We start from the raw sequence: 21,119 nt of genomic DNA on the forward strand, positions 1-21,119 counted from the left end.
ACAATCACTGACAGGTCCTACGGTGTCACTGGCATGTCGTCAGGGCAACCCGAAAGCAATTTCCCGGGTTCTCTCTGGCGTCCCAGTTGAAATGAGGAAAGGTACAGGTACAGTGAACCAATGTTCTTTATTAGGAAATGCATCCCACAACTTGACTTTCCAACAACTGTCACCACCTAGAATCCTCTTTTCATATGCTATCTTGCATCTCTGACATCACATCTGTTAACATCACCGTCAGTTCCTATCCTAGTTGCCAGCTACCACCATGTGCTCCTTAGATTGCAGGTAAACAGAGGAGGCTAGGTGGCAATTTTTTAAATTTATCCTAGAGAGTGGGGGATGCTGAGACGTATGGCCCAACCTTTGATCCAGGTGGTGTCTTGGAAAGGGACATCATAGGAAATGACAAAAAAGGCAGAGTTGGTATGAGTGATGCACTGGAAAGGCCTTATTTTTTTAATGACGCTTTTCTTTCCACAAAAACTAAAAAGTGATGGATAGAACATTTTAAATTAATCCTAATTAGTTACCTTGCTCTGGGCAACTTTACACACCACACATTGGTGGCAGGACAAAGACCGGATTGAAACCGTTTGCCCCCCAGGCCCCTTGCAAAGGGCTCGACTTGTTAAAGAAAAGCCATGGAAGGTTTCCCAGAGCAACGATAGTGGTCAGAATTAATTAAAAGCCTTGCACCCTTCACTTTTGTAGTGCAAAATGGCTGCCAAATGGTCAATGTGATTGCCTTCGATGTACCAGGCTCTCGATGTAAGAGGTCGCGCTATAGAGCCCACTTTCCCTCAATGTATATTAGATTGCATGTTGCATCGTTTTGATTTTACTTTGCTTCCCCCCTTTGAATTACCTTTCTTATATAACAACCCTTTTTTCACCTATTTTCAAGAAGGTACATGCACAGAATGTATCGTTGGAATATCATTTGTAAGATACCTCAGTTGGTTGGTGCAGCTGCTGCATCAATCTTTGTGCAAGCTGCGGGTCACAAGTTTGTATCCTAGATGTGACGGCGAGTAATGTAATCCTTCTGATGCTGGCACAATGAGAAACATGGAGTTGGCTGTCTGGAAAGGGACTGGCAAGCAGCAAACGCAGCTGCTAGTGCGTTCAATCCCCAGGAGAGCGTCTCCCAGTCCCCCGCAAACAAACGTCAACCAGGGATTTGCGCGCAGAATGGCACGCAAATAATTACATGAATCGGGGCCTTAAATTAGGCTGGCAGGCTCCTTACACATTCATGGCCCAGAAAGCACCTCCACCAACCAAACATTGACATACTTAACGTTTACTTTTCAATTAGGAGCATAATATGGCTCACATGTGATGGTGCCATGTGCAATGATCAAGCTAAGTATGAGTGAGGCTTTTTTGTTTAGTTCACACTAGCCAGAACCACTTCTAGTTGATTTCAGTTTTGGCAGCCAAAGAAAATATGATGCATTTAGGTTGAGTGTTTTGACTATGATCATGTACACTAAGTGGCGAAGCCCGACTGTGAACCCAGGTTTTCTGGTTGCAAATGTGTGTGCTTCACATTGCACATTTTCCTATTGAATGTGTAGTTGTACTGTCCTGGGGAATGATGGATGTTTAGCAAGGTCGGGATTGTAACCCCTACAGCATTCTGTCTTCTTGTATAGTATTTGTAGTTCTATTTTGCCATTTCAAAACGCATGACTACAAGTACCAAGATGTAATCCTACTGGACCTTAAGGCCAGGACTCTGAGAGCATTTCACTGGGCTAACCTGGCATGCCTTTAATATGCGTGTGGGACAAAACGATCTGCTGGTGTTCCGTATTTAAAAAGCAATATGTCTTTTTGACATGGATGATGAGAAAACGAGATGCATTCCCACAAAACAAACTAAACCTACAGTAGGTCACATCATCTAATGGTTTTCAGTTCTAGAAAATGGTTTTACTTTGTAACTTAGTCCGTTTCTTTAGAGAAGTTGAAATTGTATGCATTTGCGTTGGACACAAACCGGACTGTATTGCTCGCCCAGAGTGCACGGACAGTCATTAATCACCAGCGCAGTTGCAGAGCCAATACTTTGAACGCAGGTAGATGACGCAATGACTTACACCCACACGCACGCTTAGAAAATAATGAGCACTTATACGGCTATTTATTCATAGCTTGGAAGCAACAACTGATAACACAGAAATAAATCACAGAAAAGACAGAGAATTCAAAAGAAAATACATCACCGTGGGCGTAACTGAATCCCTCATCTATCCAGAAGCGGCTGGAAGACCCCGGTAACAGCCAGGCCGAGAGCACAACAGCCCACAGGTATGTCGGACAAAGGCGACCCCCTTCCGACTGAGGTCTTTGTGCTTATCTCGTCTGACCGCTGAGGGGTTCCGCATATATGCACTCCTCAAACAGGGGTGGCAATTTCTCGAACCTTCTAGCAATGCGCTTGCGCATTGATAAGTGACCGTCGGTTGCCAGCTGGGTCAACCGACAGTAACCTTAAGGAGCAAAGCGCTTCCCCCCTCTCCTAAGAACAAACGCCATGGAAAACAGTTCCATAACTCATAGCAAGACATAACAAAACCAGCTTTCCCAGCAGAATGTCCTTGACTGGCTGCATACCAGGTTTGGAAAGCATGTTTTTTCAGCAAAGCAAATTCAAAGCTCTCAGCAAAGTAAGTACATCTTTTCACTGAGGCATTGTTACGCTCACCTGGTCCCCACGGGGGCGTCCACCGGAACTGGGCCGCTGTTGTTTCCACCAGCGTGACGTGTAACGCTGAGATGACTGACTGGACTGGCCTGCTCAGCCTAGTTTGTCTTGCTCGCAGGAATATTCTTCTGCAAAGGAGAAGAGGAATTAACCACCCGTGGAATTGAGTGTCAACCCACCTTCCCCACTCCTGTTGTCTTCCCACAGATCACTCTTGATGTCCCCTCCTTAGTCTCACCTGCTGGTTTGGAAGGATGAGCTCTCCATCCTGCGTCGACCGCAGGGGCGCGTTGATGACCAGTTACTTCACTGGCGTAGAGGAATTGGTGAGTTCCAGTATTGACTCTAAAGTCCAATTGTTCATAAGAGTTCAAATGTCTGATCTTCACTCTGTCCGATTCCTTGCAGGTTGCCGATTAATCCACTCAAAGATTTCCAAATGGCAATTGGTAAGATTCAGGTAAGTCTATTGTGGTTTTCCCCTTAGGGGCCGTGGTACGGCGATGAAGCTGAGTTGACTGCGCCGACCCAAGATGAGGTGAGACCCCCGTGGTAAATCAGGTAAGTTTTGTGCGGGGTAACTTGTATTGTCTTAGAGAGTCCCCTTGCTCACCTTGCTGTCTTTGTCTCCTTAGGTGTCGGAGGGCGTCCGCGAGATGGAGAGAGCGTGATGGAATGCTGAAGTACCGCCAAGCATGTGAGTTCAGCGCGGCGCCGTAGGAATGCGAAGCGATGCTTCAAAGACTTCTGTCTTTCAGCACCGTGGCGAAATGGATCAGGATTCAGGTAAGGATTAAAGTTAAAACTCCTGTTCTAACCTTTATCCTTCTTTTCTTCTTGTTGCAGGAGTCCCAGGACTGAAGCGGGCGTGGCTGAAGACTGGAGCTGCTGAAAACCCGGTGAGCGTTACGCTGCAGCAAGCAGAATAATGCAAAGCACGTGTGGCTGTCCGGGCGTGGTTTAAATAGCCTTGGAAGAAGTTCCAGGTAAGTATTCTTCCACAGCCCCACCCAAGTAACAAAATAGTCCTTTCAGTAAAATAGTCCCTCCTAAGCCTCATTTGGCTTGAGTCTTCATGCAGCATGGTCTGCCTCAGGTGAGTATGCAGCATGGTCTGCTTCAGGTAAGTTATCAATAATGAGCCTGGCCCCCATGGCGCCAGGACTGACTTTATCTTTATGAGCCTGGCGCCATAGGCACCAGGACTGCACCCAAACAGCCCCTAACTGGGGCTTTTGGGCATGCTCCAAGTGGCATGATGCCTGCTTCCGGGGCTGTTGGGCCTGGTCTGATCTTCCGGGGGCAGGCATCATGACAGGCATGGAATAAATATCCATTATGGCTCTGAGTGCCCCCAGAATGCACTGCGCACCAGCGCCATGTTTTAGCTCAAGCACAACAATTCCACCCTTGGATATTTATCTTCCATAGCCCAGTGGCAGAGGAGCCGGTCTCTGGAACCGACGAAACATTAGAACTAAGTTGGGAATGCATTGAATACAACAACAAGCTATTATGATAGTTAATGTAATACAAATGCAAGAAAAAGCGTAACACAGTATACCCCCAATATCAGGAATCTATGAAAATAACCAATACCACCAATTCCCAGTATGATCTTGGGACACTTGAGAAATGAGATCCCTCAAACCTGGAATATGACCTTCAATGGATTGTTAATGATCACTTAGATTGAAACAACACATACCTTCAACTGCGTTACAACCTAAATTATGCTTCGGCAATAGATAATCAACGGATGCCCTGTTTTGCAAAGTTGCTTTTCTAATAACTTTGCTGTCAAGGAGTAACTCTTCTTATGCCTGAGAAGTATGATTGAGTCCTTTTACTACTAGCCATGCTCATTCGATTAAAGATTTGTAACCCCCAGCAGCTAAACCCCAAACTCCCACTAATGAAAGGGTTAATGCTAGAACCTCAACCTCCGATAGCAAATGCACATGTGAATCACAATCGGGGGATAGACCCACAGACTCGAAAGTTGACCTTTTGCTTCGAGATATTGCTGGGTGTAAAGGGAACATCATTAGTCCTAATCGAGTTAAGGCACATGGATCTCCGGAAATGTTAGCTGGAATGTAAGTGTATGTGATGTTGCCACAGGAAAAGAGCCATCCTTTTGGAAGTTTCACATGATTCAGATGACTGGCAGCTATCACTGTATGATTGAAAGACATAGTATTATTCATACTGGTACATGTGTTTGGAACTCGTGAACACAATCGTTTCTCGAACACAGTTTGATTTTGCTGTTTGGTTAAATTGAGCTGTTGGCATTTGCCAATTTCTTTTGCATTACATGTCATAAGGTAACACACATCGCCTTGAGTTACATTGTAAGTTATAATACGTGTCAAGTTTCTCCATTTGCGATCCGTTTCCTGGCAAAACCTGCAGTACTCATAGACGGAAAAGGATTGCCTAATATCTAAATCTTGAGCCAAAAAACATTGTGCGTGACGCCGAAAATGTGCTTTAAAACCGGAACTGGCATCGGCACTGCTACTAAGCACGTAGTCAGTAAAGCTTCAGCATTGGGCACGTCCGTGAGGCAAAAGTGCGTAATGTTGAGCACTTGTTGTGCCAGATACGTCCACATATTCTCTGTTTGGGTGATCATTGGGGAATATTTTCGCCGTCCTGAAGACGCCTCTCGCATAGCTGGGATCAATGTTGTTTTCACTTGCCCCTGACGTGTTTGTCGCATTCCATAAATCCATGTCTTCGGTCTTGCTGGCTTTTCGGCATCGGCATAGGACTGCTTTTGGACATCATTGTTCATCATCATCGGTTTTCCATGGATCGCTGGCACAGATGTGACATTTTTCATTGGTAGCAGCATGCCGTTTCACTCTCCCGAACGGAGTCCATTTAGTCCCACAATTACACCAGCCAGACACAGGATCTACAAGGCAAACCCAGAAAAGAGATATCAGTGTTGAAAATCACTCTCTTAGGTAACATTTGTCTGCGGGCACATACTGCCATTTCTTTCTACCGGGCTCCATCACTAAGACTACTTGGTCTTTGCCTGATGCAATGACATCTGCGGGCACTGGTGGGCCACTTGGCCTTTCCACCCACACCTTCGCACCCGGTACCATACTGTCTGAAGAGCCAAGACCACGATCACCACGGGTAGTTAACACTGTAGGAGGCTCCCCCTTCTTAATCAAGGACAACTTAACAGGAATGATAATTAGTTGGGCCACCCGATCGCCCTTGTGGATCGGTAACAATTGGTCCCCACTATTCATCAGGATGACTTTGATCTCGCCTTGGTTATCGGCATCAATGACCCATCCCAACACTTCAACTCCCTTCAATGCTAGACAAGATCTGGGGCAATCCATCCCATATGCTCTGGGGGAATTTGTACTCCAATCCCTGTTTCAATTACAACAATCCCTCTTGGGTCTAATCTGATTTCCTCATGGGAATGCAAGTCTACCCCTGCTGACTCTGGAGTCGCCCGATAGGGAGCTAAAGAACCCGGGGTAATTTCCCAGTACAATAGGGTTTCTCTGACTGAGTTGGGTTTAATCTTTAAAGCAGGATTCATTAGCCGCATCAGAGGAGTTTCATGATCATTCACAGACCTATTGTTTAGCACTTGCACTGCACCAAACACACGATCACGCCAGCCTGCCAAACTGCCGTCTCCAGATTTGCGCAACTGTTCTTTCAACAAACCATTCATCCGTTCAATTAATCCTGAAGCGGCAGGGTAATAAGGCACATGGTAGAGCCATTCAATACCTTTTTCCTGACAATATCCTTGAATCAATTTGCCTTTGAAGTGTGACCCATTGTCACTTTGAATCTGCAAAGGCACTCTGTAATGCAATGTGATCTGATCTAACAACTTAATGGTGTTCAGTTGTGTGTCACGCTTGCACGGCAAAACCATCATGTATCCTGAGTATGTATCCACAATTGTGCATGCATACTGACAACCTTTACTGATTGGCAGGGGACCGATATAATCAATCTGCCAAATTTGACCTGGTAACTTTCCTCTTCGCAATGTTCCCCGGACAATCTGAGGGATAGGCCTGTGCTGTTGGTGTTGGCACACTGGACATTGCAAAATTATTGTTTTCACTACCTCTAAAGGAATATTGATTCCTTGAGCTTGTGCCCACCTGATAGTAGCCTTTTCTCCAAGGTGCTCACATTTCTGGTGAGCCCACTTGGCCAAACCATCCAGATCGTCTTCTTCGAGCCTCCGCATCCACAGATGAAACCTTGGTGTGTTCATCTGCAACAGAATAAAACCAACGTCCTAATGAGTCTTTAGCACAATGCGCGTCCACATGATACACAGTGACTTCACTTTGTGATAACATTTCCACAATATCTTGCACTGTTCTTTTCCCCATAACTCTTTTGAATGTATCTTCCACCCATTCTTTTGCCAGGTTGGCAGCCACACCGCCCGCCAACCCATTTGCCACTGACCATGAATCTGTGTACAAATGACATCGACCAGGGGTCTCTTGTTTCAATGCCTGGTAAACTGCATAAAGCTCTGCAAACTGACTGCTCTTCCCTTTCCCTGATGTTGTCAAAATCTTTTTTGTCTTGGGATTATACGACACCGCTTTCCAGTATTGCTCTGTTCCCACATAACGGGCCGAGCCATCCGTGAACCAGGCATGCTCTATCTGCTCCACGGTCAAATCGCCATAAGGTACTCCCCATTTCACGGGAGACTCGCATTTTTCAGGCACTTCCGGTGGTATGTAATCTGAGGGTGGTATGTTGGCTACTTGCTCATGTAATTTTGCAACTCCACCCTTCCCTGATTTGGCTCTGTCTTGAATGTACCATTTCCATTTAATTATGCTGGCTTCTTGAGCATGTCCTACTCTGTGTTTTAGGAGAGCTCAGCACCCATTGCATAATCGGTATTTCTTGCCTCATCAATACATCATGGCCCACCGTCATTTGCTCGGTATCAACAAGGGCCCAATAACATGCCAGCAACTGCTTCTCAAGCGGAGTTTATGAATTACCAGCATCGGGTAATTTACGGCTCCAAAACCCCAATGGCACACGTTTCCTGTCTTGTTTCTGCCACACACTCCAGTTAGCATAATTGTCTTGCACAGACACATTCAACTCCACTTCGCCTTCCTTCAATGGCCATAGATCAAGTACCTGCTGCACAGTATCTTTTGCCAAATGAAATGCTTTTTGCTGCTCTTCCCCCCACTGAAACTCATATTTCTTTCATGTTACTTTGTAGAGGGGGGCTAGTATCTGCCCTAACTGGGGAATGTGCTGCCTCCAAAACCCAAATAGCCCTATGAACTGCTGAGCTTGCTTTTTGTTCATTGGAGTGGTAAACTCAAGAATCTTCTGTCGGGCCTTCGGCACCATTTCTCGATGCCCATTATGCCACTGAATCCCTAGGAATATCACTGTCTCAGCTGGGCCTTGAATTTTGTTCGGGTTAATCTCCCACCCTTCCTTCTTCAATCCTTCCATAATGACTTCTAACTGATTTTACACACTGCACTCATCCTTGCCCTGAATCAAAATATCATTAATGTAGTGAGAGATTTGTATGTCAGGTTTACACGGTATCTTGTCTAAGTGCTCTGCCACCAGCCGGTGACAGATAGTCGGGCTATGTATGTACCCCATAGGTAACCTTGTAAAGGTATACTGACGCCCGCTCCAAGAAAATGCAAACTGCTCTTGACACTCTTCAGCAATTTGCACAGAGAAAAATGCATTGGCTAAATCTACCACTGCATACCAAGTCCCCTCAAACTTTTGGACATTCTCAATCAAGGTAATGGCATCTGGGACCGCAGGCACTAAGGGAGGAGTGTGTTTATTCAACTCACGGTAATCCACCGTCATCCTCCAAGACCCATCCCCTTTTTTGACAGGCCAGAGAGGATTGTTCCATGCGGTAGTAAAGGGCGTAACACACCCGCCTCCACATACCCTTTGATGGTGTCTGAAATTTCCTTGTGCCCCCCAGGAATGCGGTATTGCTTCATTGCTACCCGCTTGGTTGCTACAGGCACCTGTAGTGGGGGCATCTTCAATTTGCCTACGGTAATGGATGTGCAGATCAATGCACTCACCCCAAACTGGTACGTTTTACCTCCAAGTCCCAAAGTCAACCCTTCCAGAATGTCAAAGCCAATTATGTACTCGGGTATCGGGACAATCAACACTTGGTATTTCTGCCTAATCAAATTGCCTATTTTCATCTACACTTCAGTTTGTACTGCGAGGGTCTCCTTTCCCCCGAGACCTGTAATAGTAAATTGTCTGCCTTTGAATCGTGCTGGATTTCCATGAATCAGAGATGCCTCTGCCCCGGTGTCTATCAATGCTCGCACCCCTTGCGTATTTCCTGGACCCCAAAAAATCTTAACATTAACATGGGGCCGCCTATCAACTTTTATGCGAGCAGACGCTGCCGGAGCTTGGCCGTAACCCTGGTCAAATTTTAAATGAGTGTGAACTGACTCTGCCTCTAGCATTGCACTCACCACCTTCCTCAAATCGGCGTATGTTGGCTGGTACGGGTAAGGTGTCCCCATAGACCCTTCTTGTTCTTCCTCAGGAGGAGCAGAAGGTGAGGTGTCCCCCTGTGGCTTGGTTACTACCTGTTTCTTAACCTGTTTATAGCGCTCTTTGGCTGCAAGCCCTCTCTTTTTGTATAGTTCATACATTACCCTATTTTCAATGCCATCAATTTCTTCTTGTGGCACACCATCTTTTAACAAAGCCAAAAACATGTCTTTCCTGGACACTCGGGAGTCTCTATTATCTTGCCTCCTGCCTTCAGTTCTTCTCTCACTACGCCCCTCTCTGTCCCGTGGCTTGTCATCACTCTTGTCCCACTCCCCTAAATCTGCCAGTTGCCGAATGGCATCCACCACCTCATCAGTGGGTTTGCCCGTCATACCTACGAGCAAAGTCATAATGACACTTTTGTATGCGGGTGGTGCAGTTCTGATCACCATATTTCTAGTTGAAACAGAGTGGCACGGCCCCCATGTGTCCTGGAGCATCTACATGAATTGCCTCTTTCATAGCATGCTCTCTGACCTTTTGAATCACCTCTTTCAAAGTATACCACTTTGTTTCCTCGCTAGGCCAATCTGTGGTAATGGGGTACTTACGGTTACATGCTTGGGCTGCTAGGTGCAACAAAGACACCTGTGAATCTTGGCCATTATAGTCAGAGGGCGGCCCTGCCCTTAAGACCTCCTGTACATTGGTGTCAGTTGACAAAGGTAGAAAACGCGGTGAGTCCGTGGAATCTACCAACAACCCCATCTAGCAATCTCACCATCCATGTAAATAAAGGTTCCCCTGATTTTTGCCTGAAACGAGTAATGATTTCCCCGACCTCCTGCTGGGTGTAATCCTCCAGTGTGGTTAAATCCACAACCCCACCCGCAGGGTTCTGCGGGTGGGGCCCGGCTCGCCGTCTTCTATCTGGTTTAGCCACCACTGTCTTCTGATTAAATTCCGCTTTGGGATCTGACTCATTTGCCAAGCTACTCTCTGGGCTTGTTGAGTCAAAAATGTCTCCATCCCACTTATCGGTATCCCAATCCACACCTGCGGTAGCAATTACAACTGCCACTTTTCTTTGGTTGACCCCTCCCCGTCTTTTCCTATACTTATACTGGGCTACTCTGACTGCTGCCCTCTCTGCCACAGCCTGATATTTATCAGCTTTATCTTTGAAAAGTTTCATTTGAATCTGCTGCATTAACGCAATCTGCTTTTCTGCAGCCAACTCTTTTTCTAATCGCAAAATCTCATTTTTCATTTCCACATTTCTTTGATGCATTTTCCTATAGGCATGCAGGAGGACCCAACCCCGCCTACCCAGCACGGTGCATTCCTTTCCCCTCTCTACTGAAACCTGTTGTAAACAAGACATTACATCAGACGGATCAGCATCTCCCAATCCATGATTCCATGTTTCACACAGTCCCGCTCCGCACGCCCACATTTGTGCTAATTTATCACATGGGCCTTGAGCCCAACCTGGAATGATAACGTCTGGACATTCACCACCAGCGGGAAGGCCCTTTCTCCTGAACAAACTATTCATCATTGCAGTAATGTACAAAACCTCTTTATATATATATATATATATATATATATATATATATATATATATATATATATATATTTTTTTTCCTTTCCACACTGCAGTCACTCACGCAAACACGCGCACACAAAAAAAAACAGATTAACACAGTCCAACACTCACTGCCAAATAACTTTCGCTTGCAATGTAAGCAAAGCCTATCTGTGCTCAAACAGATTCTTTAATATTTGGAGCAATTCATCACAAATATCCCACCCTCGTCGCCAAAAATGTATTGCTCGCCCAGAGTGCACGGACAGTCATTAATCACCAGCGCAGTTGCAGAGCCAATACTTTGAACGCAGGTAGACGACGCAATGACTTACTCCCACATGCACGCTTAGAAAATAATGAGCACTTATACAGCTATTTATTTATAGCTTGGAAGCAACTAGTGATAACACAGAAATAAATCACAGAAAAGACAGAGAATTCAAAAGAAAATACATCACCGTGGGCGTAACTGAATCCCTCATCTCGCCAGAAGCGGATGGAAGACCCCGGCAACAGCCAGGCCGAGAGCACAACAGCCCACAGGTATGTCGGACAAAGGCGTCCCCCTTCCGACTCAGGTCTTTGTGCTTATCTCGTCTGAACGCTGAGGGGTTCCGCATACATGCACTCCTCAAACAGGGGTGGCAATTTCTCGAACCTTCTAGCAATGCGCATTGATAAGTGACCGTTGGTTGCCAGCTGGGTCAACCGACAGTAACCTCAAGGAGCAAAGTGCTTCTCTCCTCTCCTAAGAACAAACGCCACAGAAAACAGTTCCATAACTCATAGCAAGACATAACAAAACCAGCTTTCCCAGCAGAATGTCCTTGACTGGCTGCATACCAGGTTTAGAAAGCATGTTTTTTCAGCAAAGCAAATTCAGCTATCAGCAAAATAAGTACAGCTTTTCACTGAGGCATGGAATAAATATCCATTATGGCTCTGAGTGCCCCCAGAATGCATTGCGCACCAGCGCCATGTTTTAGCTCAAGCATAACACCCAACTCACTGAACAAATAGTTAATGAGGTTTGAAGTTCACCATAAACCTGCTACCAGAAAAAACCGAGGAAGGAATTATTAAGTTCACAGAAGGACATGTATTTTTCTATTTTATCAAAGGAAGCAGCAAGGCTCTTATTAGTGGTAGTAGCAGGAGTTTGCAAGGAGGGTAAGCTCTTTTGGGGTATTTGGTGGCGGGTGGACATTTAGAAATCGAAGGAAGGGAAGAGTTGCATGACAGGCTGCCTACCAGATATGTGTGTTTTAAGGGCTAGGGGTACACAAAGGACATGAGTGATGGTGTCTTGAAGCCAGATATGTTTTTATTTTGGTTTGTGAGAGGGGGCGGGCTACACATGAGTGAGTTAGGTGGTGGCTGAGGAACCACAGGAATGTTTTTCATGTGTTCTCGGTGATTCCACCAATGCTTTAACCCCCTGCACTGCTAGTCGATCAGGAAACATAGGGCATAGAAAAGTGACACAGGAGGATATGAACCTTATAATGTACATGAATAAGTGTCAACGTGGCGATATTTTCGACCTCTAAAAATGAGCAATCAATGTACGGCCAGACGATGTCTTTTTACATTTGCAGTACATTTGCAGAAAACTGGGAGAATGCTATGGAATCAGATGTTCAGCAAAGGATGTATTAAACTTGGAGTCCAGCACAGAAAACAAGTTTAGCCGTCATTTAATATTCTTACTGGAGAGTGCAGCATTTAAGGATAACATTCATGCCGGTAAGTTAGGTGCTTTGCTTTCTTGGTTTATACTTTTTGTAAAGAAATGTTGTAGAGTGAAATTGGAGAAATGAAGTGTATATGTTTTAATGGAACAGATAGTGTCTTTTGTGCATTTTTTTCCAAAACTTCATGATCCTTTCTGTAGTATGCCTCGCTGTTTTATTTGTTTTTATTTTGTGTTACCCATCCCCCGTCCCCCAAGTATGCAATGAATGGAATAAATGAATGAGACTTTGCTTCCAGACGAACTTGTATGCAATGTGCTCTGGTACAGGTAGCTAGCGCACAAGTTACATTCTCGCCTCTGACATGAGACAAGCATGCTCTTCACAGGTTCAAATTCAGCACAGGACCAACTCAGCCCTTCAATTCTTCCGCGATCGATAGACTGTGTGCCATTACATTTGATAGTATTTCATCACTCGAAAGTTGGACGATTCTTGCATCAAGCGCTATTTAAGAACAGACATTCTAATTATTATAAAGATACACTGGTTATAATGACACACTCAATGTTTCGGTTACCTCCTCAAACAAAAAAAATGTGTCCTCTGTTCTCTCATTTCCAAGCACGATTGCAGTAAATGTGATCAGACTCACCACACAAGCCTTTTAAAAAAAAAAAGAATTGGAAACCTTTCAAGGCTATATCCTGATTTTTTTTGTTTTGTCTTTCGGCAGCAATTTAGCACCCAATATAAGCCGAAACAATTGCATTGGGGCACAGATTTCGAGATGGGATGTGAGAACGGACAAGCAGCCTGTGGGGTTTGTGTGGTTTCCATACCCTTTTGGGAGATCTTTGGCTTAGCTCTATCATGCAGTAACATCAAACATTGTGCTGTATAGGGCTTGGCAGTGTTATTTCTAATCAGTCTTCTGGCAGTTGATGGATGAATTGCCACTTTAATTGAGCTCCTAGCCAAGTGTGTTCAGACATTTGATTTTTAAGCAGTAGCTGTATTTTCAAATCTCTTCCTTGCACTGATGATCCTTTAAAGTGAACATTGGCAAAGCTAACAGCTTTAGCTTGTGTATAGGTATTTATTTATTTTATTTTTTCATTTGCAAAGCACGCATATCCCATAGGCAACTAGGCGCTTTGATTTCTTAGAGGTTAAGCATTACATTACGATTTGCACAGTACATTACATGTTAATGCATTGATCAATACATTTACATTAGATTCAGACACAGTAGAAATACATTTACATTGGTTTCAGACGCAGACATTCCACACTTTTGACGACATATTTGTATATTGTTCCAAATCCTCCTCATAATTTGTGTTATTTGTGTTAGCTTGGGGAGCTAAGGGACTATTGTAAGAGGTTGGATCTGAATAGCAGAGTTTTAAGGTTTTTTTCTAAATGACCAGAATGAGGTGTCATTTCTCAATTGGGGGGAGGGGGGAGTCCGTTCCACAATTTTGGGGCTATGCCTAGGAAACTAGAGCCTCCAGATTTCTGTCTACTATAACTGGGGATGGAGAGCATGTTGGTGTAGACATAGCGGGTAGGTCTATTAGTGTTGACTTTGCAAATATAATTGCTGAGGTATTTAGGAGTCTTATTAGCAATGCATTTGTGTGTCATAGTCAAGATTTAGAATTTAATTCCATCTTGGACAGGGAGCCAGTGAATGGTCCTTCTAATGGATGAGATGTGATTGTGGCTTGGGATATTTAATGCTGCTCTTATGGCATTATTTTGTACTTTTTGTAATTGTTTGATATTTCTGGCACTAGTGCCAGCGAAGAGAGAATTGCAATAATCAATCCTAGAGAGTATCAATGCCCTTGCCAGAGGTATGTTTTCCGAGGAGAGAATAGGGCGGCTGGCTCTTATCAGTTTGGCTGTGTATGTGGCTGATGAGACAACAGCATTAACCTGTCTATTTAGAGTGAGTGATGAGTCAATATAAACCCCTACATGTTTTGTTTCTTTAGCCACTGGGATGGTGTTGCCATCAATGATAAGAGTTGTAACACTGTGGGAGGTTCCTAAGCTTTGTTTTGTTACCAATGAGGATAAGCTCCGTCTTATTGTCATTGAGGCATAGTCCATTAAGTGCCATCCATGCTTGCATTGCAAGGTATATTTTGTTTAGGTTTTTGGTGGCTGTAGTTTAACATCCGGTGATTGGTATGAGGATTTGAGTATCCTCCGCATAATTTATATATGTGATACCCATTTTATCAAGTTTGTCAAACAAGAGCTTAGTGAAAGCATTGTAGAGGGTGGGAGAGACACACAAACCTTGCAGTGCACCACAGGTCACTGGGCAGGGTGAGCTGCTGCTGTGTCTGAAAAGGCCCTTATGGTACGGTTAGATAGAAACAATTTGATCCAGTTGATGGAATCTGGGGCAAATTGGGCTGCAAAGTTCTCCTTTATCTATGTATTGGTCCATTTGTGTTTTCAGATCAAGTAATGCAGTTTCAGTGCCATGGCCTGGTCTGAAACCGGATTGTCTTAATCCCAGGAGATGATTATCCTCCAAATGTTTTTGGATCTGTAGATAGGCTGCACAGTCTAATATTTTAAGTAAGAAGGGTACTTTGGTGATCCAGCGGAAACTAGTGGGAATATTAGGATCTAAGGTTGGCTTTTTCAGTAAAGGTAGGGCCGAGGCTTTTTTTTAGGTTGTTAAGGAATGTATTGTAGTCGAATGAGTTATTGATGAGACTGGTGACAAAAGGTGCAAGTTCAACTGTGCAGTCTTTAACCAATGTTGCGGGGCAGATATCACCTTTGCATTTAGATGGTTTTAAGCTTTTGGTGATGTTGATAGTATCTAACGTTGTGAGTGGGGAGAATGTAAATTTGGTTGCCTTAGAGGTATTTGGTGAGAGATATTTGGTTGATGGGGTTGATGAGGTTAAGTTTAGATTTTTTTTGTTCTATTTTGCTTTGTAGTAATGGGATTTTGTCAGCAAGGGCATTCTGAATATTGGAGCACCATTGTTTATCTTTGATCATATGATCGGGGGTGGGCGCTGGAGATTCCAATTCGCGGAGGATGGTAAATAGCTCTCTAGTATTAGATTGGTCATTGGAAATTCTTTTGTTGTAAACTTCATTTTTAGATTTGATTATTTCATTCTTGTAATTGTTTGTTGAGGTTTGGAATGATATTCTATTTTCATGAGATGGTAGTTTGATGCATTTATTTTCTGCAGATCTTTGATAGGCCTGAAGAGCTTTAAGTTCAGGCGTGAACCAAGGATTGATATGGGCTCAGGGTTTACTCTTTTTGCTTTTTAAAGGAGCAGTTTTTTCTATAGCCGCAAGCATAATTTCATTGTACTGGCTGACCAAGGTTGAGGGGTCATTATCCAGGTGTAGTGGATCAAGGATGGAGGTAAGTAATGGTAATATACTTTCTCAGTTGATATTTTTGAGGTTTTTAGAAGGGGCCAAGGGTGTGGTTTGAGGCTGTTTAAGGTTCTTGGTATTAATGGTGGTAGTGAATATTATGATGTGATCAGACCATGGTGATGGGCTATTAGATTGGATGTTGGTCGAGCAGTTGATATCAGCTAACCAATCTAAAGCACATCCTTTATCATGGGTAGGTGCAGTGATTCTTTGGGTAAGTCCTTGGGCTTCAATGGAGTTAGCCAGGAGACTTGCATGGGTGTCAAGCCTAGGTTGAAGTCGCCCATAATGATCATTTTGGAATGAGGTTTCATATTGTGTGCCAGGAGTATTGGAACGTCGTCATCAAAAGTAGAGATAGGGCCTGGGGTCTATAGATGATGTGCAGTGTAAGTGTGCAAGTAGGTGTGAGTGCAATTTTTGAGGAGATGACTTCTCCGGAAGTAAATGGTAATTCCGGGCATATTCTTATGTTTGAAAGCCTCTTTAGCATTAAGGTTACTCCACCTCCTCTTGTGGTGGATCTGTCTTTTCTGTAAATGGTGTAGCCTTCTGGGATAGCTAAGGACAAGAGTGGTCTTGAGACTGTGTGGAGCCATGTTTCGGTTACTGCTAGGAAGTCGATGTCATTTGTTTTTATGACATCTGTGATATCTAAGGCATGAGCTGTTATGGATCTAGCATTTGTAAGGTCACCTTTTAAAGAGATCCCATTAGAGATGGTGGGTTTAGGTGTGGTGGTTATGTAATATTTGGAGTTTTTAGCTGTACCTGGTGTAGTTTGAGAAAGGCTGTGTATAGGTGTATGTATGAAGTTGGGTTGGGAGGTGGTTGTATTAGTTTCGATCTTCTCAGGTGGCCAGTGATAGATTGTGCCGGCCATGGAGCTGCAAAGATTTGAGCATCATCTGATTGTAACGCAGTGACAATCTTTGGGAGACTTTCAGGATTAGTTATGGTGGTAGGTGTTTGTAAAATGTTAGGATGGGAGGTAGTGTTGGTCTGAAGTTTTTGTTGGCTAAGGCAAGACGTTTGCCATTTTTTAGTTTGAGGTTGGGTGATGCGAGATAAGATTCGAGATCTTCTCAGATGGCCAGTATAGGTTTGGAATGCAGAGGGGCCAAAGGGGTTTGGATGTCAGACGATAAGGCTAGGATTGTATTCCTGTTGCTGCGCAGAGTCCTTGTAGACAGGCGGTAGAGTCTAGTGGGTCCATCTGGCGATAATGAGGAGAGAGGGCAGTCAAATGCTGGAAAGTCAGATTTGGCTGTATCCTTGTTGAGGGATATAATGTTGATCGGTGGTGTGAGGTGAGGAAAAGGGGCAATCTTGTTAAGGAATGGCATAGGGCAGGGGATGGGATGGTGCCGAGCGCACTGGAGGCAGGCAAGTCCCTGGCCAAATTGAGTATATGTGCCTGCTGAGCAGGTAAGATCCATTGTGGGGGTCAAGTTTAGCATTGCGTCCCAGCAGTAAGTAGCCAGTAGTAGTGATAAGGGGAGCATGCGAAATGGGAGAGAGGGTAACATATTCCCAATTTATGGTAGCTGTTTTTGGTGGCAGCTGACAGGTGGGGTGGGCCATGGTAAATTACTAATAGTGTGCTATCCTTATCAATACGTTGCAGTGCTAATCTCCTTTGACATAAAAGCAGGAGGTGAAGTAAAACTAATGGCTACAGTGCATTTAGTAGGTACGTTTTTCTACAGTAGTCTAAACGCCAAGGTGAAGCAGGTAGGCTGCTACGCTGTAGACATGACAATGTATTAGACAAGTCAATCAGCAACAATACATTTAAACAATATAGGCTAGGCTGCAATGGTCTAGGCATAATACAGGCTGTTGACAGTAAGTAATACATATATTTACAGTGCAATTGGGCCTACTGTAACATGAGAACAAAGCATAAGTCAGGTCTAGTGGCAACAGTATATTGAGCAATATGGTCTAATCTGCCATGGTCAAAGCGCGAGAGGGATGCAGGTAGCTGCTACTAGTGTGCAGTCGCCAAATATGCTATGCGATCTTAGCCACCGTGGCATAAGAACATGAAGTGGGGTTCAAGACCAACAGTGGCAATGCAATCATATGTCAGAGTATCAGCATATACAATGTGAGATCAATTGATCAGGAGGTGGTGCACAGGTGCTAAACAGAGCATGCACAATTTGGCAAGATAAAGCTGGTGGCAAGTAAGGTGCTACGCGATAAGCGGTAGTCGGATAGCAGTGAGCATTAACTGTATCCATCACTTATGGTCAACAGAAATAAAGTGTGCTGCTACGGGCACTTGGAAAAACCTGGAGCTATCGGTTGGAGACGAGTGGTAAGCCTTAGTTTCATATGGATCAGTACAACGTGTGGAGTACGACAAGGTGTAATCTAATCGCGATTGCATAAATGGTATACATTTATACCGCTCTTGTTTGAACGTCTTTGCAAAGAACAGTCGTAGTTTGTAGCCACAATTAAAGTACGTGGTTGGCGTGGATTGGAGTGACAAAGAGAGCAATTCAGTCACTGTAATTAATTGAGTTACGGTAGTATTGGTGATAGGTAGAGATACTGTTGGGCTGCGCACGGAATAAACTAGGTATTATAGATGATGATTTGTTCCGTACAGTACCTGGATATGCGGATGGACACACCGGCACGCACCGGTGCAAATGGGGGTAAACAGAGCCTTGTGTGTGGGCCTTCTGTAGGAGGCCAGCGTCCACTTGCTGGCTCCCGATTGACCTCCCCGCCATTGAAAGGATCAATCACGGCTGCTGGTCGCGGCGAGTGAGGAATTATGAAAGCACATTTGTGCTAGGTGGCACGGCCTCCATCTTATAGTGCTCGCACGCAGTTGTAGGCGAAATGAGCCTCGCAGGCAGGATGCAGTGCAACAAGAAGATTACGTTTCTTGCCGCAATAGGATAAGTTGCATGAAATGTAGGTTGCAGGAGATAATTCCCAGTATATTTTCGAGAACTTCCAATATTTGCAGATTTTTGTTTTTAAATTGTGATGCACTGCGCAAGGGGCCCCGATTGGCTTACCTTTAATGTATCAAACACTAGATGTCATTTGGAGGGCTCAACATCGTCTGAAGCGAGGAGCTGCATCGAGTGTATTCGATTATTGCTTATAAAAAAGTAAAACACACCTTGATATGGATTCGAAATTTACCATTAAAAATTGGAACTGGCTATCTTAGATGGACTCGTACGGAAGTTCTTGCATCTTCCCTGCAGCCTTCCTGTATAAATAATAAGTGTGAAACTAGGATTATCTCCGCTAGTTGCCTTTGTACAATAGAAAGAGCTTACATTGTACATAAATGTCATGATGGCAACTCGTCCTAAATTATATTGTGATGTATGGGACATTTTTTAGTAGAATAATTCTCGTGAGGCTTTTCAAACCTTTATGAAGTAATGTGAATTCACACTGTACGAGATTGGGTATCGTAGTAATGATTATATATTTGATGGGCTTGTGATGCAAAAGAAAATAATGGTATACATATGATTAAATGCAAAACTATAGTAACATTGTGTAGTGTGTCCTACTAAAAGAATATCACGTTCTCTCCATACAGGATTATGCTAGAACATTTCCTGTTAATTTGCATAGGAACTTGTTTATGCGCTTTCGGTTTAATTTAATTACCACATTGGAGGATCTTTATTTGGGTTGGAAAATTCTGAGCCAGGCTTCGGCCTATGGAATAATACAAATGAAGTAGAAAAAACATTAAAACACCTCACTATTGAATGTAATCAACCTTTGCTGATTAAAATATCTTTATTTTAGGGGGGGTGCTGCTGAGCAGCATGAGAAATGGCCGCCTGAGTGTGACCTCTGGACCCCAACAATATCCTAATCCAAAAATATCCTTCTGGGTGCCAGCTAACTACATCTACTTAAGAAATTGCAGCAGCGGAGGGTTTGGAGCACACGCGGACTGAAGAGCTCTTTAATCCAGTGTGCGGCATTGGAGCCTGAACCCATTGAGGGGGAAGCAGAGTGACGGGGAGGCTCGGCCCGTCAGACTTCACCGCAGGACACGGAGCGGCAACTGATTTTATGTGCGGTGGAGGCGGCCTCACTGGGGGAGGAGCTGGAGACCCTGCGGCCCGTGCTGGGCTTCCCTTGCTGCGGCGCAGTCCCCATACAGCTGTTTTGGGTCTGCGGAACTGAGGTCCCGTGAAGGGGGCATGCGGCTGGGGAGCTCCGTACGGTTGACAGCAAAGCAACAGATCAGACGTCTCATATGGTGAGACTTCTGCCGTTAAAGGAGCACAACACCAGTGGGTCTGAGAGCGTAATGAGCCCATGTGGAAGACCGGGGTGGCAGACATCAGACCGGCGGCCTGCCCCCTTCTCCCGCACCGCTCCCTGCTGGAGTGACGCATCATTTTTGTATTTGTTTATTACTTGTATCGCGCGCCAAACCCAGGGGTAACTGGGCGCTTGAGAATATAGCTAACAGGTTACAGGTTATGCAAATAAATAACAGAAGGAGTGTCCCTGGTTACAGTTGGGACGATTACGAGATACAATGACCCTGGTTACAGTAGGGTTGATTACAAGATACACAGGTGATGATGTAGCGGTGGACGCTGGTTACAATGGGAACTGAAAGTGAGTTGGCTGGTCTTTACTGGGGAGGGTTGTTGTTTAGCCATGTTTTTATGCCTCCTTTGAAGGTAAGGAAAGATGGTTCCTGTTTGATGGTGGTGGGGATGGCGTTCCAGCGTTTGGCTGCTTGAACTGGGAAGCTGGCGCCGCCTGCTGATTTTAGGTTGTATCTTGGGATCATTAGGTTTGAGGAGTTTGAGGATCTGGTGATGCGGGTGGGTTGGTGGAGGCAGAGTTTATCTGCAAGATATTTCGGGGCGGAATTGGTGAGGCACTTGTACGTGATGGCCAGGGTACGAAGTGTAATTCTGTCTCGGAAGGGCAGTCAGTTGGCGTTTTGTCTGTGTGTGGTAATGTGGCAGGATCTCGGAAGGCTAAGTGCTGCTCGTAGTGAGTTGTTCTGGAGCACCTGGAGTTTGTTGAGGTTGTGTTCCGAGGTGCCGAGGAATAGTGTGTTACAGTAGTCAATTTTGGAGAGGGCGAGTGTTCT

General features: G+C 44.6%; 1 protein-coding gene across 4 annotated transcripts in view; it reads left to right on the plus strand.

The window, feature by feature from the left end:
• Positions 1-21,119, plus strand: part of PRIMPOL (primase and DNA directed polymerase) — a 790,131-nt gene that overhangs the window by 356,803 nt on the left and 412,209 nt on the right. For all 4 annotated transcript variants that reach the window (XR_011282268.1, XM_069631491.1, XM_069631492.1 and 1 more), the window contains one exon: positions 12,470-12,617. Coding sequence is in view for 3 of the 4 variants with exons in the window: in XM_069631491.1 (XP_069487592.1) it covers positions 12,470-12,617 (148 nt within the window). In the remaining variant the exon portion in view is untranslated. The remainder of the gene's footprint in view (positions 1-12,469; positions 12,618-21,119) is intronic.

The sequence above is a fragment of the Ambystoma mexicanum genome, chromosome 6q (assembly GCF_040938575.1).
Source record: "Ambystoma mexicanum isolate Mex_15411 chromosome 6q, UKY_AmexF1_1, whole genome shotgun sequence".
Classification (NCBI taxonomy): Eukaryota; Metazoa; Chordata; class Amphibia; order Caudata; family Ambystomatidae; genus Ambystoma; species Ambystoma mexicanum.